Source organism: Triplophysa rosa, linkage group LG5, assembly GCF_024868665.1.
Source record: "Triplophysa rosa linkage group LG5, Trosa_1v2, whole genome shotgun sequence".
Classification (NCBI taxonomy): domain Eukaryota; kingdom Metazoa; phylum Chordata; class Actinopteri; order Cypriniformes; family Nemacheilidae; genus Triplophysa; species Triplophysa rosa.
Genome location: NC_079894.1, coordinates 24,570,613 through 24,588,489, shown reverse-complemented (window position 1 = coordinate 24,588,489; position 17,877 = coordinate 24,570,613). Strand labels below are relative to the sequence as shown.

The following is a 17,877-nucleotide window of genomic DNA, read 5'->3' as shown; positions in this document are numbered from 1 at the left end:
TGCTTTCCTTATTTTTTTAAAAGCATTTGTACACAAAAAAACATTTAAAGAGCATTTACACATACGTGTAGAGAGAGAGTGAGAGAGAGAGAGAGAGAGAGAGTGAGAGAGAGTGAGAGAGAGAGAGAGAGAGAGAGAGAGAGAGAGAGAGAGAGAGAGAGAGTGAGAGTACCTTGATAAATAACGGTAATAAAGTACCTTGAAATTGAAAATTGAGAGAGAGAGAGGTGGAGTGTAAAAAACATAAAACTAAACTAACCTAAATTACGACAAGAGGGTAAAAACCATGTGAATGACACATGGTACATTACACACGATTTCATACAAACACTGCTTGATGTGACAATCCAGAAGAACTTGTTTCATATTTGTTTCTTTTTTAAGCATACTGTACACATATGCATGCATGCACACATACATACGGCTCAAGTGATTTTACAAAGTGAGAAATATTCTTGAGGAATCATCATTTGTAGTTGGAACGACGTTTCTACCTACCTTCAACATACCTTAATCACTAAAATCAGAGAAAATGTATAGGTGACAACTGTGGTGTAAGTATCCCTCAGATCTAAATGGTTGATTGCAATGTTGTCCCAAGGTTAAAACTGATGTCAACCCAAAACATATTTCACTTGGCAAAATCAGGAAAGCCTGGTAATAAATGCACACCCACACATTCTTATGAAGCTATGCATGACAAAAAAAACACAATGACACACAAACCACTTTCTATTTATGGATGTCTAAATAAATTTGTTGATTCACTTCTGGTTAGGCCATATTTTAGAAAACATTTTCAAACACTTGGCCTTCACAAATTATGTCAAACCCATACAGCTAGTACTGCTCGGGACGACTTATTTCTATTGATATTGATATTTTGAAGAAGTTCTAACTATCTGAATCTAGTTCCATAACTTAATACCTTTTTAAAATGTAATGGGAAAAGTGCATACAAAATATATTTTTCACTTCAGATAACAGGGTTGAAATAATGCTCGGCTACTTTATTTCATCAAGAATCTGAAAATGAAATAAATCTTAAAATCTCGTTACTCACGTTCTCGTTCTGTGTTTGAGCCCTGACTCCCCCTTGCGATCGGTGTCAGCTATTACCGAACCGTCAGGCAAAGTATGCGCCTGCGTGTCACTGATTCAGCAGCCTATAACAATACGGATTTAGTAATTGTTGTGAATGTGGTGTTTGACATATTTTCTCTGTGATTTTCATAGTAAACAAGCACTGTACCACTCCATTAAACAATCAAGCAACCGGTTTTAAATGGTTTTACTACAGCAACTAGTTTACTGTAAAAAAAAAAATATATATTATGGTTTACTGCGGTAAATACAAACGTATACAACCATTTTTATGTGAGATGGTATTAGTAAAACCCTAATAACCCCCAGCATTGACCCACCAAAGTAATCATTGTTTCCCCATGATTTTTACAGTAAAACTATTGATATAAATAATCATTATTTAAAAAATGTGGTTACTACAATAAAGTTTTGTTTTGATATTTTAACTATAATAAAACACGGGTTTATTTCCTAAGGGACTGCAGTGAAGTGTTGAAGAAAAATACAAACTCACAATTTGGTGTTGTTACCAAACATTCCCTTTAATTCCCATAAATATCACAATTAGAAATAACAAGAAATCATTTGAATATCACATGAAAACGGATATCTACAGAGAAGTCACAGTAGCACCATGCATGTTCATGAAAGACAGCCACAGGAACGCTAAGCAACCATCTATCAACCCATCAACACTCACGAATCTGAGAAATACTGACCTTCAAAAGGCTGAACCGTCCCCTATATTCAAACGATAACATTAACACCCCATCAAAAAAATCCAAAGACATGTACTGCAACAGTCCAAATGCATCATTCAAATGTCAAAATATAACAGTTTTTAACCTGAACTTCACATTATATGTGAGCGAACAGCCCAGTTGTCCCATTTACCATTTGATACAGTCCTTCATTTTAACACTCATTCGATGTGCTTATCATCTTGAAAGTGTGCAGGTCACAATTTAATCTCGACTCATTCTGGTAGACGTCTGAGTATTATTGATTTAACAGAGAGAAGGAGAGGAAAGAAACAGAGAGAGATAGAGAGAATATTGGCTCAGATTTGTCCTTTCAATCTTCCAAAAACTCAAAGGAACATGTGGCATCATGAAGCAGGACAGCAGTAGGGGCTCGGTTATCTTGTGGTTGTGCTCTTGATAAGGTCAAACAAAGTGGCAGTAATATAGACACAAAGAGGAAAAATGGTTTATTGTGGGGAATCCCTGTCCATGTGATGGGTCGGAAGTCTTTATTGGAAGGCACTGGCAGAATGAGGCGGCTGAGGGCGGGAGAGGAGTCATGGAAGAACTCATTCTTGACTGGTCCGTCTTTTCTCCAGCTTCTGTTTGAGCTCTTCTGTGAGGGCTGATGGCAAACAAACACGCATATAAACTCTTATTGCTTATGTGATGTGTGCAATTGCCAAAAAAAAGTAAAAGTGTGCAATTTTCTTATATATAAAATAAGACGTTTTTTGGTCCCTGCTTTTGCGGGTGAGAGACTTACACTGCGAGAGTGGTGAGGGAGACAGAACCAGCCTTCTCATTGAGTTGGACGGAGAGCCGGATGGGGAAAAGGACCGAGGGGAGGAACTGGGAGATCTCGTCTGCGTTCGCAGCATCCATTTGTCTGTACCTACTGAACACATACACACGTACACATTCAGTCTGGAGAATTTAGAGTAAAAATGTAGATCTGTCAATCATTAAAGGGATAGTTTACCTTCAAAATGAAAATCATCAAAATCAAGTCATTTCAAACCTGTGTGACTTTTACACAAAAGAAGATCATTTGAAAATTGTTGGTAACAGTAAAGCGTTGGTCCCCATTGACTTGCATTGGTTTGTGTCCGTACAATAGAAGTCAATGGGGACCAACGGTTTTCTGTTACCAACCGATTTTTCATTTGAAAGGTGAACTATTAATTTAAGGTTATTAGTTCAAATCACACACGCAGGGTGACCCACGAATCATCTCCATTGTGCCCTTGGGCAAAGACATTTGTGTCAGTCTCTTTAAAAAAACAACGAAATATCTACTTGGTACAAATGCATTAGTTTATACTATATCTCAAGTTTGTGTCATCCTACCCACGGTGTTAAAAACAAACCTTTGTTTTCTTAAGCTTCTCCTGTTCCAACACATCTGCTTCTCAGACACACAGATTCAGACTTGTTTCATACTTTTGCACAACACAAGTCATTGAAGGAGCAGAACGATCGATCACATGCTTCAATCATAAATCATGGGACAATTTTATAATGTGCAAAGCAGTTGTTTTGTTTAAGTTCACCCCAGATGCCATGAACAATTGTGACCTTTGCAGGAAACTGATATATTTGAGTGATATTAAAGTGTTGAATGCTTTTAATATTAGCATTGTACAGTACGCACATACCGGGGGCGATTCTTTTGGACCTTCCTGAGGTCTAAGTGCATAATTGTGATCTAAAAAAATGGTTCATCATTTATTAACCCATTCAACATCTCTGTATGACTTCCGTTCTTCTGTGAAACACAAAAGAAGATATTTTGAGAAATGTCTCAGTGGTTTTGTGTCCATACAATGGAAGTCAATGGGGGCCAATGCTGTTTGGTTACCAACATTCTTCAAAATATTGTCTTTTGTGTTCTGCAGAACAAAGAAAGTCACACAGGTTTGGAATGACATGAGGGTGAGTAAATGATGAAAGAATAGCAATTTTGGGGTGAAATATCCCTAACTTTTGGACATGAGGTACTTGTTTATGTGACACCTTGTTTAGGAGGCAGGGCAGGAGCTCTGGAGATTGGCCCCACGGGAGCGCAGTGAAGAGTTCTTTCTCCGCTCTCATCGTTGGATGATACAAACGCTAAAAAGAAGAATAAGTTCAGTCACTAAATTTAGAAAACAAAAAAGTTATCTTGCCAAAAGTAAATTATTAACACGAGTTGTGAAATTGTCAAAACAGATCAACGCTAGTCTATAAAGTCTATCCCTCTTGTATGAGCATATTTAGATCCTGTAAGAATATACAGGAGACGCATATACACTAGCGGTTAAAGGTTTAGGAATGATTTTCTCTTTCTTTATTAATACTTTTTTCACATTTCAGAATAACAGTAATTAGTAAACTCATCAAAACTAGAGACTAACACAAACGTAATTAAACCAACCTATGTTTTATTTTAGCATCTTTAATGAAGTCTGGAATGCATTTTATCAAGCAGCTTTATAAAAACTCACTCTAAATTAACGTCTCTTATTGGCTGCTTTCCTTTAGTATTTATTTCAAACACATTTTGTTGGCCCATTTTAGTAAAACTCATTTCAAAAACAAATACACCTTCATATCAAAAGGTTTTTAAGGTCACAAGGAACATGTGTGTGTAACATACTGATGTTTTCTTCATATGGCTCCTCTAATATGAAAGGCTGAAGAGTGCCGGCGGTTTTCTCCACCAGAGCATTGATGACATCATGAAGTGTGGGGCAAGGGATCTAAAGAAAAAGAAATAGAGAGACTTGTCGTTTCTGACTGTTCTGCATTCATTTGTTTTTTTCTGAAACAAGTTATTTTCACGTACTGGGTTTTCTACATCGATGACATAACCGCCCTGCTGCTTCTGCGTCACTCTGTAGTGTCTGAACACAGACCTGTTTCACAAAGAAAATATCATAAATATTCAAAGTTTTGTTTTTTGTTAACCGACCTTTGAATGCAACACTTTTACCCAACGCTTTCACACTTTCATATTACTATGTGCATCTTTGGTTTTGCCAGCAGCACCAATACGCTGCTCACTAATACCTACTGTATTATCAAACTAACAGTGAGAGTTTTTTTGTTTTTTACCCATTCAGGTCTTGTCGTGTGGTGACGGCGAGTGACGTTCCATCCCTTCCCGGTCTGAGAAGCATGTTTCCGCAGTCTGGATGTCTTTCCAATAATACTTCAGCTTCAGTGCGAGACACAGGCCTGAAACACCTGCAATAAAAATATGTGATCAAACATGCTTGTTGGCCTAACAAAAAATAATTTGTCTTGACTAGACATGTAGAGAAATCTGAAAAAAGCATCTGTGCCAATATTATCAACAATAACAACTGTAAAACAGGAATCCTGGTCAAACACAAAGGTCTCTTAACCTATTGTTTCTATAACAAGCACTTGGGATTGAGACCTTTGAACAGCATGTCATTTTGATGTGTTTTTTTATGTTGTTGTTGTTGATAAATTCGTCATTATACACCACTGAATATTTAATATTCATTTTCACATGTATATGCATGTACATATTGTGCCGCAGAAAAAATTAAGTGACCATTTCAAAATCATTTTCAGTTTTTCTGATTTTATTGTTTATAGATATGCGTTTAGGTAAATTGATCATTTTTGTTTTATTCTGTGAACTACTAACAATATTTCTCCCAAACTTCAAATAAAAATATTGTTTCAATTCACATTTATTTGCAGGAAATGAAAACGGGAGAAACTGTATTTCTTCAGACCTCAAATACTGCAAAGAGAACAAGTTCATATTTACTTTCAAGCGATGCAACAGTAATGTTTGTATTTAGGAAAAATTCAAACAATATTTTTTAATGTGATAACCTGGATTTTTAATACAGTTTTCAGGTGTCTTGTCATGATTTTGTCAGTCTTTCACATTGCTGTTGGATGACTTTGTCATGTAGAAATTCAACAGACACTGTACTGGAATGGCTCTGGAATGAAATGCTGATTAAATGAAAATTTGGAATGGTCTCCAGTATACATTTCTTCCTATATATTCACATGTACATTAATGTATATATAATTCTTTCAATGTTTTACGCATTTAATTTGATTTCATACTGTGGAAAATGTGTTTTAGGCATTCTAGTATACTACATATCACACTGTGTATGTTTATGTACGTGACAAATAAAACTTGAAACTTCTTTTATAGTGCAGTGTAAGCGTGTGCCAAAGTTGAACACTTGTGTTTGTGCAAATGCTAAACCTCAAATATGAGCAACAGAGGCAGTGCTGTTGCTTTAACATACACACATGGCTCATAAATGTATAAACAACAAGTACTCAAGAATGTCATCTGTGAAACCTCCGCCCAGCTCCGGGCCTCTCTCCCACACACACACGCTCAGATAAACAGAGACTCACGCAGGTATTTCCCCCACCAGCGGCAGAGAGAGGGGGGACGAGGGAGCTCTGGCCGCAGCGCGAGCCCTCCGACGCATTTTCTCCTTCTCCACAACCTCCTTCAGCATGTGTATCTGCCCGGGCAGGAGGGTCAGGGTGGTGGGCACAGCCAGCTGCAATGAACCGCAAAACATGTGTTAATGCGATTACAGGGTTAAATATAAACACACCGCTGATTAAGAAACAAACTTTCTTGCCAGTGACCAACTTTGATCTCTGAAGCCCGAGAGACGTGTTTTGGTGGTGGTGTTTTGGTGGAGTCAGCTGTCGATCAAAGCACGACATTGTGTTGATACAAACAAACTTTTTAGTACCACCAGATGATTGATAGGAAATTGATTGACTGATTTTGTCATTTTACACAACAGCATGTCCCAGTATAACACCTATAGAAATTGTAATCATAAAACTGATCGTAACAAAGGTCTAGAGATAATAGTTTAATATTTGATCATTTTGAGATGATCATAAAAAGTGCACTTTTTCTATTTCAAAATATTGTTGTGAATTTTGAGTAAATAAATATATTTTACGTTATGTTAATACAGATATTAGAAAAAATAGAACATTAAAAAAAACTTACTGTAGGCTATATCAGTTGAGCATTAAAAATGTTTTCCTCAACCTAAAGGACTTTCTTTGCAAAGGCCTCAAATCTGATTTATAGAACAAAAGCATTCTTCACAATTACATGCAAAAGGAATGTTTCTGACCACATTCACTATGTCGCATGACAAGCTACCTAATAAAACACAGCTCGATATCTGAAATACGGCTCAGAATCGACAAGATCTAAGCAATTTATGTCACTTCAGAAAATCTTACATCGACTACAGAGTAGAGAAAACCCTTCCAAAGCTCACGGGCTTCTAGATTGGGAGCCTGCGAGTAACAAAGAAAGAAAGAGAAAGATTAGTACATTATAATGTGAAAATCTCTGTGTATTTGTTCGTACTACTGCATTACATTACAGTAATCCGCAGTCAGTACATATTTCTGTGCAAATACTGTATATAGATAGTAGATTTCTAAAAAAAAAATTACATTCGAAGAGCTGCAATTCAAGTTCTAAAATAATTCAAGAGCACAAATAAACACATAAAATGTGAAATAGTGTTTAATGGTAATATATATATATATTTTTAGGACAAAAATGGGCTTTGTTGCTTGTGTGGAGTTTAGATAAGGTACAGTCGAGATAAAATGAAAGTAAATGTTTGGGAAAGATATCATCTTTTATTGTCTTTATCAAACCTTCGCTCAGAGTCCAGTAAATACACACCGTTGCGTTTAATGCGTTTCATACTGTAATCTAACTTCAGTCTAATCTGGTTTTTACTGGAAGTGTTATTTGTGTTGAGTATAAACGGGTCCTCAAATCATGGCTCGTCAAACTGAAACTGAAACAACATTTATAAATGTATAAACATTTAGATTTATAAAAACAACCGTTTTGAACATTAATATTTAATATTAATCCCACTTACTTTTAAGGTTAATGTTTAGTGTGGTGAGCCATTGCCCAAACTATATTATCTTTAAATTATTAAAATGTTGCATTGTTTCATTCAATGGATGGGCAAAATATATGGGCAAATCCAAGCACTGGTTTAAATTAACCTAAAAATGTCCATATCTTCCTTTGAAAAAATTCGTATGATTTTTCATTATACATTAAACGTCTCTAAAATGGATCCTGGGTGTGTGATCGAAATTCTTATGATTTTTCATTATACATTAAACGTCTCTAAAATGGATCCTGGGTGTGTGATCGAAATGAGTAATGTGAGGGAATTGAGGTGTGTTTACAGAACGTGATGGGCGCGTACAGACAGATATTGGACACTCACGGTGAGTTTGATTTCTCCGTCTTTCATGCGCAGGTTCAGTCGAGCTGCTTCCAAGTTTCTGTCACGACTTGGATCATCAACCAGAGACACAAATCCACTGAGATCCAGCTTCTCTACATACTAGACACAAAACACACATTCAAAGAACTTTCCCATTTTTCAAACGTGCCATGTCACAATCGTTCATATAACACGCGAGAACCTATGGCATTTGAAGTCAATAACTTGTATCAAACCATTTGAACCTTTTTGTTCAGCACATGTCATTTTGTATAAAAAATAATACAGCTTCAAAAAGACATGAAGGTGAATTTTCATTTAGGGTATATGTTAAAAACACAGAGTGAGGGAATAAACACCTCATGGTTAGGAAACAGGGTTGTTAGTAAACGCATTCTGTGATATGAAAATATGATATTCCACGTAAATAAACAAACAGCCACTATGCAAATAAGACAATGCATGTGAAACTTTGCATGTCGCATTCAACCACATTTGTCTCTCTCTCAGAGCTGTAGTTCATTATGACGCCCCGAACGAACATCAATACCGAAGGCACAATTACAGTGAGTGAACCCTGATAACACTGGCCTGACTGTCCACCATCTGCTGTCTCATGACTTTGTTCATTGAGCGGATAAGATTGTGACCGACTTTGGGATTTGTGTTCAAGAAAAATATCCTCCTAGATCTCTCCTAATGCTTCACAGATTGATGGCGGCTTGTTGACGCCAGTAAGACTTGATCTGTAAGATGTCCCTTACTTGTGGGTCTTTAGCGTTGTTGAAGAAGCATAATGTATTTCCACATAAGCAGGTCCACAGACGGCGAGCTACCTGAAGAAACAAAATAAAACAAATCTGGTAAACATGAGCTCGATGTTATAACTCAATACACAAACACGCATTCAACCTTTGAACATCGACACATCCCTGCTTTTGAAAATGTGAAAGGTGCTTGACCACGCAAAACTGGAGAGGTTTCTAGTGCGTTGCTATGTGGTTTCTAGGGTGCTCATGGTGGTTGTTTACTAGTCCCAAGTCAACAGAGTCGAATGCCAAATTCTGGTCCTTTGATACGGCTCAAGTACCTCCTTCAAAACAAGATTGTTGCTACTAATGCACCATTTAATATTCATATTCACATATTTTCATGTATACATATTTTAATCATTCTTATTCTTATTTTATTCTTCCTTCTGATTACACATTCTCTTACTCTTCCTCTTAAATTTCATTTTATGATTTTTTTATTCTTATTTTGTCATTGCTAAACTTATGCATTGCATATTGTGGGAAGAGCGTACCAAGCATTTCACTACATATTAAATGTAAATATTATACTATTGTAACGTATGTACAGTTGTTTATGTGACAAATAAAACTTGAATGCCTCGCTTTCAATTTAAGACAATTCACCCCAAAATAAAAATGATGTTGCCATTTATTCACCCACCCATGTCTTGCAAAACCTGTATATGATTCTTTCCTCTGTGAAACATGAGAAGATATTTTGAGAAATGGAAGTCGATGAGGTTCAACGTTGTTTGGTTACAGCCTTCAAAATATATTCTTTTGTGTTCTGCAGAAGAAAGTCATACAGGTTTGGAATGACATGAGGGTGATTCAAAGAATTTTCATTTTTGGATGAACTCTTTAACAAAGGTTAACAATATCTGAGGTCTACAGAACAAAGTGTGTGACCGGTCCACTTTAATACTGGAATACTAAAAACGCCCTGTTATACTTCAACATTTTTTTGTATTATCGATAAGACATAGATGTCGGAATACAGGCCAGTTAAATGTCTAGTCAGACGAACTCTAGCACATGGGTTCTGGTGTGTGCACTAGGCTAAACGGCAGTCATCTCTTCACATATTAATTCTGTCTCTAATTCTCTCTTCTGTCTGTCTCAGTCCTGATCGCTATGGCAGCTCATGGCTCCCCAGGGCACCGCTAGCGACCCGGAGCACAGCTGTCTCAAATCTGAGACCCACCCCCTGCACACGCTGTGCACCTGAACCCCTTATTCTGAATTCACATTTTGCGACCTATTTGTGTATGCGGTGCTCTTTGTTAACCCCGTATTATTTTAGGACAAAACGAAAATATTATACAGCTATCTAAACCAAACCCTTTTCTACTATCGTCGGGTTCAGAGTCCATGTTATTAAATGACCATGGACAACATTAAACTCTGCCTGCAGCAGATAACAGCAAATGCAATTACACGTGTAATGTGATCCAGTATAGATGCAGGAAATAGACATGCTGCACACATGTCTGTGTGGGGGAAATGTGCGGCAGATGACAAAACGCTTGTGAGATGTACAGTATCATTTCATACACTTTGCATGTGGTCCACATTAAGGTGTGCCCAGAATTTAAAGCACCCCACAAATTCAAGCGGGCAAAATAAAAACTCAATATTTTTCAAGTTATCTGCTTTCACGCGGCTGTCAGAAGGCGTTACGCATGACACATGCTACATTATAAATAATTGGTGTGGCAAATGTTTCAAGTTATATCACTGGCGTAACGCACGGCACATGTCTCCAGTTAAATTATTGCCATAACGCATGCCACATGTTTCACGTCAAATGACTGGCATTACGCATGGCACGTTTCAAGTTAATCCCCTGATTGTTGCGATTCTAGTCTTATATCCCACATGAGTTTAGCCGCTTGGCTTGCTTATGTTATAGATAAAACAGCTGATCAATGCAAAACCTCGCCCATAACCAAACAATACGCGCAAGAACCTTGTGCCCGCTGCGCGTAATGTTTTAAACATCTGACAGACACAATTCACAACCGGACCCACTTACCTTCTCTTTCGGTCCTCTTTTCTCCAGATATCCCTCGTAGTAGTTCGGCGACTGCTGCGCTCTCGGGCTGCCGGTGCGCGGACTCGCGGACGCCGCCGCCATGACTCCAGCAGCAGCCGGTACCGATAGACGGCGGCGGGGACAAAGAGCTGCGGATGATGGTACAGCCGGGATGATGACACGCCTTCTCGGGGTGAGAGATGGATGGGACTGGATACGCGTGATTAATCCCGTCACTGACACGCATTCAGATGCACAATAGACAGACACAGACACGGGAGATCTAATATGGCACACGCACTGCGATTACGTTATGCATATTCATGATATATATAATGAGTAAATGCGTTTTGTACGAAAAGGATTTCATTCAGTGAATTTTACTCCATGTCTGTTCAATTACAGTTATTTCGTTTGGGCCTATAACAACAAATCAACACTAGATATTATTATTACTTTTTATAGCCTATTACATTAGTACTATTTTGTTTTTATAATAGTCTATAATAAAAATAATAGCAATAATCATTCACATTATTAGCACAATGATGATTATTAACAGCACAATTTTGATGAAATATTATTATTATTTGCTATGGTAATGTAATATATTACAGTATGTAATATACTATAACATAAATATTTTAATAATGTGATTTTACAGAAATATTTCTATAATATTCCTGATTTTGAAGGGACAGGCCTCCCAAAAAAGAAAATGATGTCATAATCTGTTTACCCTCATGTCCTTTAAAACTGTATATGACTCTTTATTTTGTGGAACACAAAAGAAAACATTTTGAGAAATGTCTCAGCAAAGAAAGTCGATGAAGGCCAATGATGTTTGGTTACCAACGCTCTTCAAAATATCTTTTGTGTTTTGCAGTAGAAATAAAGTCATACAGGTCTATGACATGAGGGTACGTAAATCAAACCATTTTTATGTGAACTACCCTTTTAATGAAGTTACAGCACACATTTAAAATAAAAAACTAAGCAAACATTAGCAACAGCAGACAAGAGGAACATATTTCTCCACATTTATTTCAGATAACAATATACAGTTCTCTTAAACCTGCACAAGAGAAATACATCTAATGTCTTAACAGAATATACTGATTCCAAGAAAATTCATTCAATACTTTCTGAAACATTAGACTATAATAAAACCTGATTTCAGTTCGAGGTCTGATAATGTTCAACAGGGACATGACAGACAATCACAGAATATGCAGAGACTCTTTTTTTCTTTGTAGACCCAACACGTTCCACCCATATAAAAATATTATTACTATTAAATGTAGTGTGACTGATCTAATGCATCAACAATAAGGCACTTAAACATACAAACATGTTGAGAATACAGTACTTCCAAGAAGCATAGGGAAATACAGCACAATGTAAATATGGTTTCTCAGGTCATGACCAGCTAAACCTCTAACAAATCCAATCTGAGACCAATGGCCCTTAAAAAAACAATATCTTGAGTTGTTTAAGCTGTTTATGCTGTAAGAAATCAGATCGCACTGCATTGATTTCATTTGAAGTAAAGAAATCAGATCTGTTGACAAGTTAAGGTGTGAATAAGGACAGAAAAATAAATAGAGATAGATGTTGGAGGAATATCTTTTTTTAATCTGATATCTGTATTTGTTTTATAGGAACGGTGGGAGCGATCTTTCTAAACGTGCCACAGTAAACACGCTCTATGACAGCAAATACACCCTGAACTAAAGCGCCCTGTATGACGCCATCTGTACAGAATCACTTCTGATGCTTTTACAGTACACTTCAAAAACTTGAACTCGATCCTAGATTTTCTATTTGAAAGGTCTTATTTTGTCACTATTCCAAAATGATTTGAGAAGAACTCTGAAACGTGATCTGGTCCACCTGGATCTGCCCTGAAAAGCCTGAAAACTGATCCAGTTTCTCCCTTTGGCGTGTTATTCAAATATATAATCAACAACTACTGCAAAGACCTCACTTTCATCTTAAGTGGAGTTATTGAATTTCATGGGAGGGATAACGTTAGCTATCTGTTAAAGCATTAAAGACCGTAACAAAGAAATACCATTAATTTGACATAAGAGATGGACATAATTTAAACTGACATTACTTACAAAGCTATGAGAATGTAAACATTTATTTAGGAGCAACAATTACATTAATCCGCAAAACAACAGTTGAAGTAATTTCTGTGTAAATCATTCATAAATACTTTCTTACATTAGTTTGACTATTTACTGTACATAAGAATATTGTTTAAAGTATGAACAATTTACGCAGAAAAGCTTCAGCTGTGAATAACACACAATGATCTGTACAGTGAGGTTAAAACACATTGGTTGTAATACAGTTCCACCGCCTCGCGTGTGTCTTTATGTTTATAAGAGTGAGAAACAGAACTGTGTCACGTTCAGTGGTTAGTAACTTCTAAATTCCCTCTTTGAAGAAGGTAAATATATGAAGCCTATCTGATTCAAGAGGACAAACAATAAACCTGTACCAAGAAAAACAGAATGAGCATTGAAGCAGTGAATGACTTAGTTTCCCTTTCCTAACATCCCACCGTAAAGACTAACATACCGTAACGTCATGAGGTTTAAGTTTTATACAGTATGTCCCTGTTGTCACGGTAAATAAACCGTTCCTCAAAATCCGAGAACTACAGTGGATGTTCCTTTTTTTCATTAAAATAGAGAAGAGACAACAGTTGATATGTGTACTGACGATAAATAACAGGAATACAAATACATGACTGTTTTCTATATAAAAAATAAGTATTTCCTAAAGTATAGATTTAACGGAAAGCATTCAAAATCCCTGTAACAAACCTGGCCGAACAACTTGATGGTTAAAGTTAGCTATTCATATGATTCAAACAAATTCATCTTAACCTGATATGTTCAAAACAGTTATATTCCAACACAGTTTCTGTCACAAGGTCACACACAGCTAGCTTTGCACCAATCAAGGAGCTGAGCTATGATTGAAAAAAGCCAGCAAGCATTAAGAATTGTTGTAGTGAAATTTAGCCACCACAGGGCAGTGATTATCAACAGAAACTATTTTTTGGTATGAACAGAAAATCCATTTGACCCTAAAAGGAACCCACTAACCATAAGCCAAACAGATTTATTTTTGGCATGCTTTTCAGTAATTCTTTATTTTACTGCGATCAACATCAAAGCTGGATCTAAACCTTAAGTTAAACATGACACAGACACGTATATCCATCTTTAACAAAGAAAAAGTGCTGGTAGTGGAAAAGAAGTCACATGTTTTTCCCTGTTTAGCACACATGCGTTTGTACCTGATGCTCTCATCTTCACATCGTCTGTGTCTGATTACTGTCTGAAAGGAACCATCACCTCTACATAGTTACAGGGGAACAATCCTGCCTGACCGCGTATGGTTCCCTCGTACCAGTTCTCATCGATCTGATTTGTTAGCGTGATGATGTCGCCCTCCATGAAACCCAGCTCCCCGTCGTTCTCCGGCTCAAAGTCGTACAGCGCCTTACAACACGGCTGATCCGTCGCTATGGAGACTGAAAGGGTAGAGAAGGAGAAAGAGGAGGGAAGAGAAAACTATTTAAAATGAAAATGATAAAAAAATTAAAACCGAACTCTTGTATGATTGTTATTAGTCTCCAGAAGGTTTCTTTTCATCTGGATTTAGTCTGTCTTAGTTTTTATCTTTTTCATGTAATAATAGACTTGTGAGACCAGATCTCATTGTGCAAACAAAAATCTCACTGGATTATTAAAAATAATGGCAAAAGAAAGTTGGGAAATGTAAACTATTATTTCCTACTGACTCACTACCGCAAAAGACATAAATAACCGTCTTAAAACCTTTTTGTCTTAAAAGACTTTTGCACAGTACGGCACATAAAAATGATTAGAAACTTTCCAGATAGGCTACAAAATAGAGCCTGAAACTCTTAAGATGTTTGCTTTTTTCTTATTATAAAGTAGTAAGAAATGGTTTTGAAAATGTTGTTGGTTTAATAAAATGAAAGAACAGATTTCTTGCCTAAAGCTTAAAAACAACTCTGCCAATGCTAAAACCCACAAATTCTTCAAAAATATTAAGATAATTAATCAAATAGAATAAGTTCTATGTTAATTCTTAGCTGCATAACAAATTGCTGCACATTGCATCCACATTGCACTGGTGTTGAGTAGTGCACATACCTTACAATACAGTAAAACAGTAGTGTGAAACTCCGAAAATATGCAGCAATTGTCCCAAAAAGGGACAATCTTTGATTCAAATGACCCACTTTTGAACCAAATGAGCTACGCTGACATGTGGCATATTGATTTGATGTAGCTTATGAAGGTTAGCCAAAAGTGTCATGCTTATAGATCATTTACGTGCTCATCATGAGCCCTGTGAGAGCTCAATAGCTCATTTTGAGTTTATTACGATTGTGTTTCACCAGAGCTCATTTAGCAGGTTAGTGACAGCACTCATGTTGAATAGTGTTTTTAGAAAGGAATCGGCACAGGAAAAATAATAAAAAGCCCCCCCCCCCCAACACTGTGCTGAACGCATGTTTGTGTGTGACTCACAATTACGTTTTTTGCGTGTAGACGTCCTGTTAAACTGGGAAGAGGGGGCCGCTGAAGAAAAAGAAACAACAGTCGGTTTTGCCAGGTTTGACCGCACGCAATAGCAAAGACATCATGAAACACATCCTACTGTGCATGTGTGTATTAAAGATACAACCTTAGACACAGATTGTTGGTCAATCGATTGTGTCTTTCTTTCTTGTCTCCGTGGAAACCAGAGACTACAGAATAAAATCTGTTTCTGTAATAACTCGTTGGGAATATTCATGGGCGTAACAAGCGTGAAAAATGTACGTGACTCCTCTATAAAACAGTATAAAAACTGCGTTGCTTTAACAACGGCTTCAGTGGTGTAACGTTAGTGCGAAAGACGCATGACAAATTATATTGACACTGCCGTGAAGCAGGTTCGAATCCACTGAACGAACTATTCTAAATTTTCACATCACATATCTATGGAAGCCCGTTTCCGCCATGTGATAAAAAAATCAGACTCTAATAAGTCATAATTATGAGATAAAAAGTCATAATTATGAGTTAAAAAGTCAAAATTATGAGATAAAAAGTCAAAATTATGAGATAAAAAGTCATAATTATGAGATAAAAAGTCAAAATTATGAGATAAAAAAAATCGAAATTATGAGATAAAAAGTCATAATTATGAGATTGAAAGTCATAATTATGAGATTGAAAATCAAAATTATGAGATAAAAAAATCAATTATGAGATTGAAAATCATAATTATGAGATGAAAAAAACGAAATTATGAGATTGAAAATCGTAATTATGACATAAAAAATTGAAATTATGATTTAACACGCGCAGTGCAGGCAAGACACTGCACGCTTGCGACATCCGTTGCTTAATACGGCGTAAATATAAATAACTGTACATTTTTTATTTTATTTAATTAGGCTGAAACAAGCAACCTGATTCATTTGTTTTGAACTGATCCGAAGTCCCATTTTAGAAGCCTCATCAAACAGAAAAATTACTAAAATACTACAAATTGACAGGCCACATTTTAGAATTATAGTAGGCTACTCATCATAACTTTATCTAGGAATTATGTCTAAAAGCATCCAGAATAAATCAAAACTATATGCAGGACTAAAGAATATATGTAGCATATTCAAAGTAGCCACCCTTTCCAAAATTGTACTCTTGGCATGATCGAGCAGCTTCTTGAAATTTCCCCTTGTAGGAAGATTTTTCAATAGTATTGGCAGAAATTTCATCTATTCATTTCTTGGCTGCTTTTTTTATTTGGTCCTCAATTTTTGTCGTCTAATAAAATAAATTAATATGTTGCCACGATTATATTTTTGTCTACTAAAGTCATTTCAAACATTTAAACATACATCTTCAGATTAAAAGATTTTAAGACCATGAGAAACATTTCAGTCAAACATTCAAGTGTTTAAGAACTTTTAAACAGCAGTGAATTGTTTTCCCTCCAAAATCATACATCAAAAATTATGCATTTAAGAGATGGCTTCACAAATCTATGATATTACTACTACTGTATGTTTCACAATAGAAACCTCTCTGGGTTTTTACTGGTAGTTGGTTGGCTTCAGCAGGCATGTTATCTGGTAGATAGGAACCAGTGAAATACTTTTCAGTAGCTCATAGATTTTTTGTTGAAAGGATTCCATATACATTGTACATTGAATGTGGCCCAAAACACACAATATTTTGTAATTGTTTGGCTGTGGAGTCCTTCAGTTTCCTGGGCTCTACCATCTCAAAGGACCTGAAGTGGGAGACCCACATATGGCCCAACAAAGGTTGTTCTGTGTGCTTTAATCCCTGTCAGGTTTGCCTCGGCTACTCAGTTGATCACAAGTGGACAAGAACGGATAGTCCAGATTGCTGAAAAGATCATTGGTGCTTTCTTTCCCACTCTTGTAAAGTGCAATCATTACAGACTTGATACACCCTGGACACAGCATCTTTGAACTGTTGCCCTCTGGCCGGTGCTTCAGAAGGAGTACTAGAGCATCTGGACATATTGCTTTTAATAAATTTGAATATTCTAGTGCTGTCAATCGATTAAAAAAATTAATCGGATTAATCACACATTTTTTCTGTGATTAATCACGATTAATCGCACATAACAATTATATTTAAAAATATACTTTTACATTTTAATAATTTCACATTTAATCTTCAAATTGATGTAGAAACAACATATTTCTTTAACAGCATCATTTTATGAAAGCTAACATTTTGATATTAGTATTGTAACTGATGTCTCTATTAAATTGATTATTTTAACATTAATTATAGCCATTCAACAGTATAATTGAGAGCTCATGTAGGAAATTGAAGGATACTTTA

The 17,877-nt window shown here is 36.3% G+C and overlaps 2 protein-coding genes across 3 annotated transcripts in view; both read right to left on the bottom strand.

The window, feature by feature from the left end:
- Positions 1 to 1,610: 1,610 nt before the first annotated feature.
- Positions 1,611 to 14,389, bottom strand: stap2a (signal transducing adaptor family member 2a). The gene is made up of 12 exons (XM_057335167.1): positions 14,268 to 14,389; positions 10,952 to 11,187; positions 8,887 to 8,958; positions 8,123 to 8,242; positions 7,098 to 7,154; positions 6,234 to 6,385; positions 4,926 to 5,057; positions 4,657 to 4,726; positions 4,468 to 4,570; positions 3,846 to 3,941; positions 2,596 to 2,727; positions 1,611 to 2,454 (listed from the first exon to the last, which is right to left on the bottom strand). The coding sequence occupies exons 1-12, from the start codon at positions 14,278 to 14,280 to the stop codon at positions 2,399 to 2,401; spliced, it is 1,239 nt and encodes a 412-aa protein (XP_057191150.1). The 5' UTR covers positions 14,281 to 14,389; the 3' UTR covers positions 1,611 to 2,398.
- sh3gl1a (SH3-domain GRB2-like 1a) overlaps positions 11,978 to 17,877 on the bottom strand; it is a 43,369-nt gene continuing 37,469 nt past the window's right edge. Inside the window, exons 9-10 of one of the 2 annotated variants that reach the window (XM_057335172.1) lie at positions 15,535 to 15,585; positions 11,978 to 14,504 (exon numbers count right to left, since the gene is read on the bottom strand). In XM_057335172.1, the coding sequence (XP_057191155.1) occupies positions 14,302 to 14,504; positions 15,535 to 15,585 (254 nt within the window). In that variant the 3' untranslated portion in view covers positions 11,978 to 14,301. The remainder of the gene's footprint in view (positions 14,505 to 15,534; positions 15,586 to 17,877) is intronic. The other variant, XM_057335173.1, reaches the window with a different exon arrangement.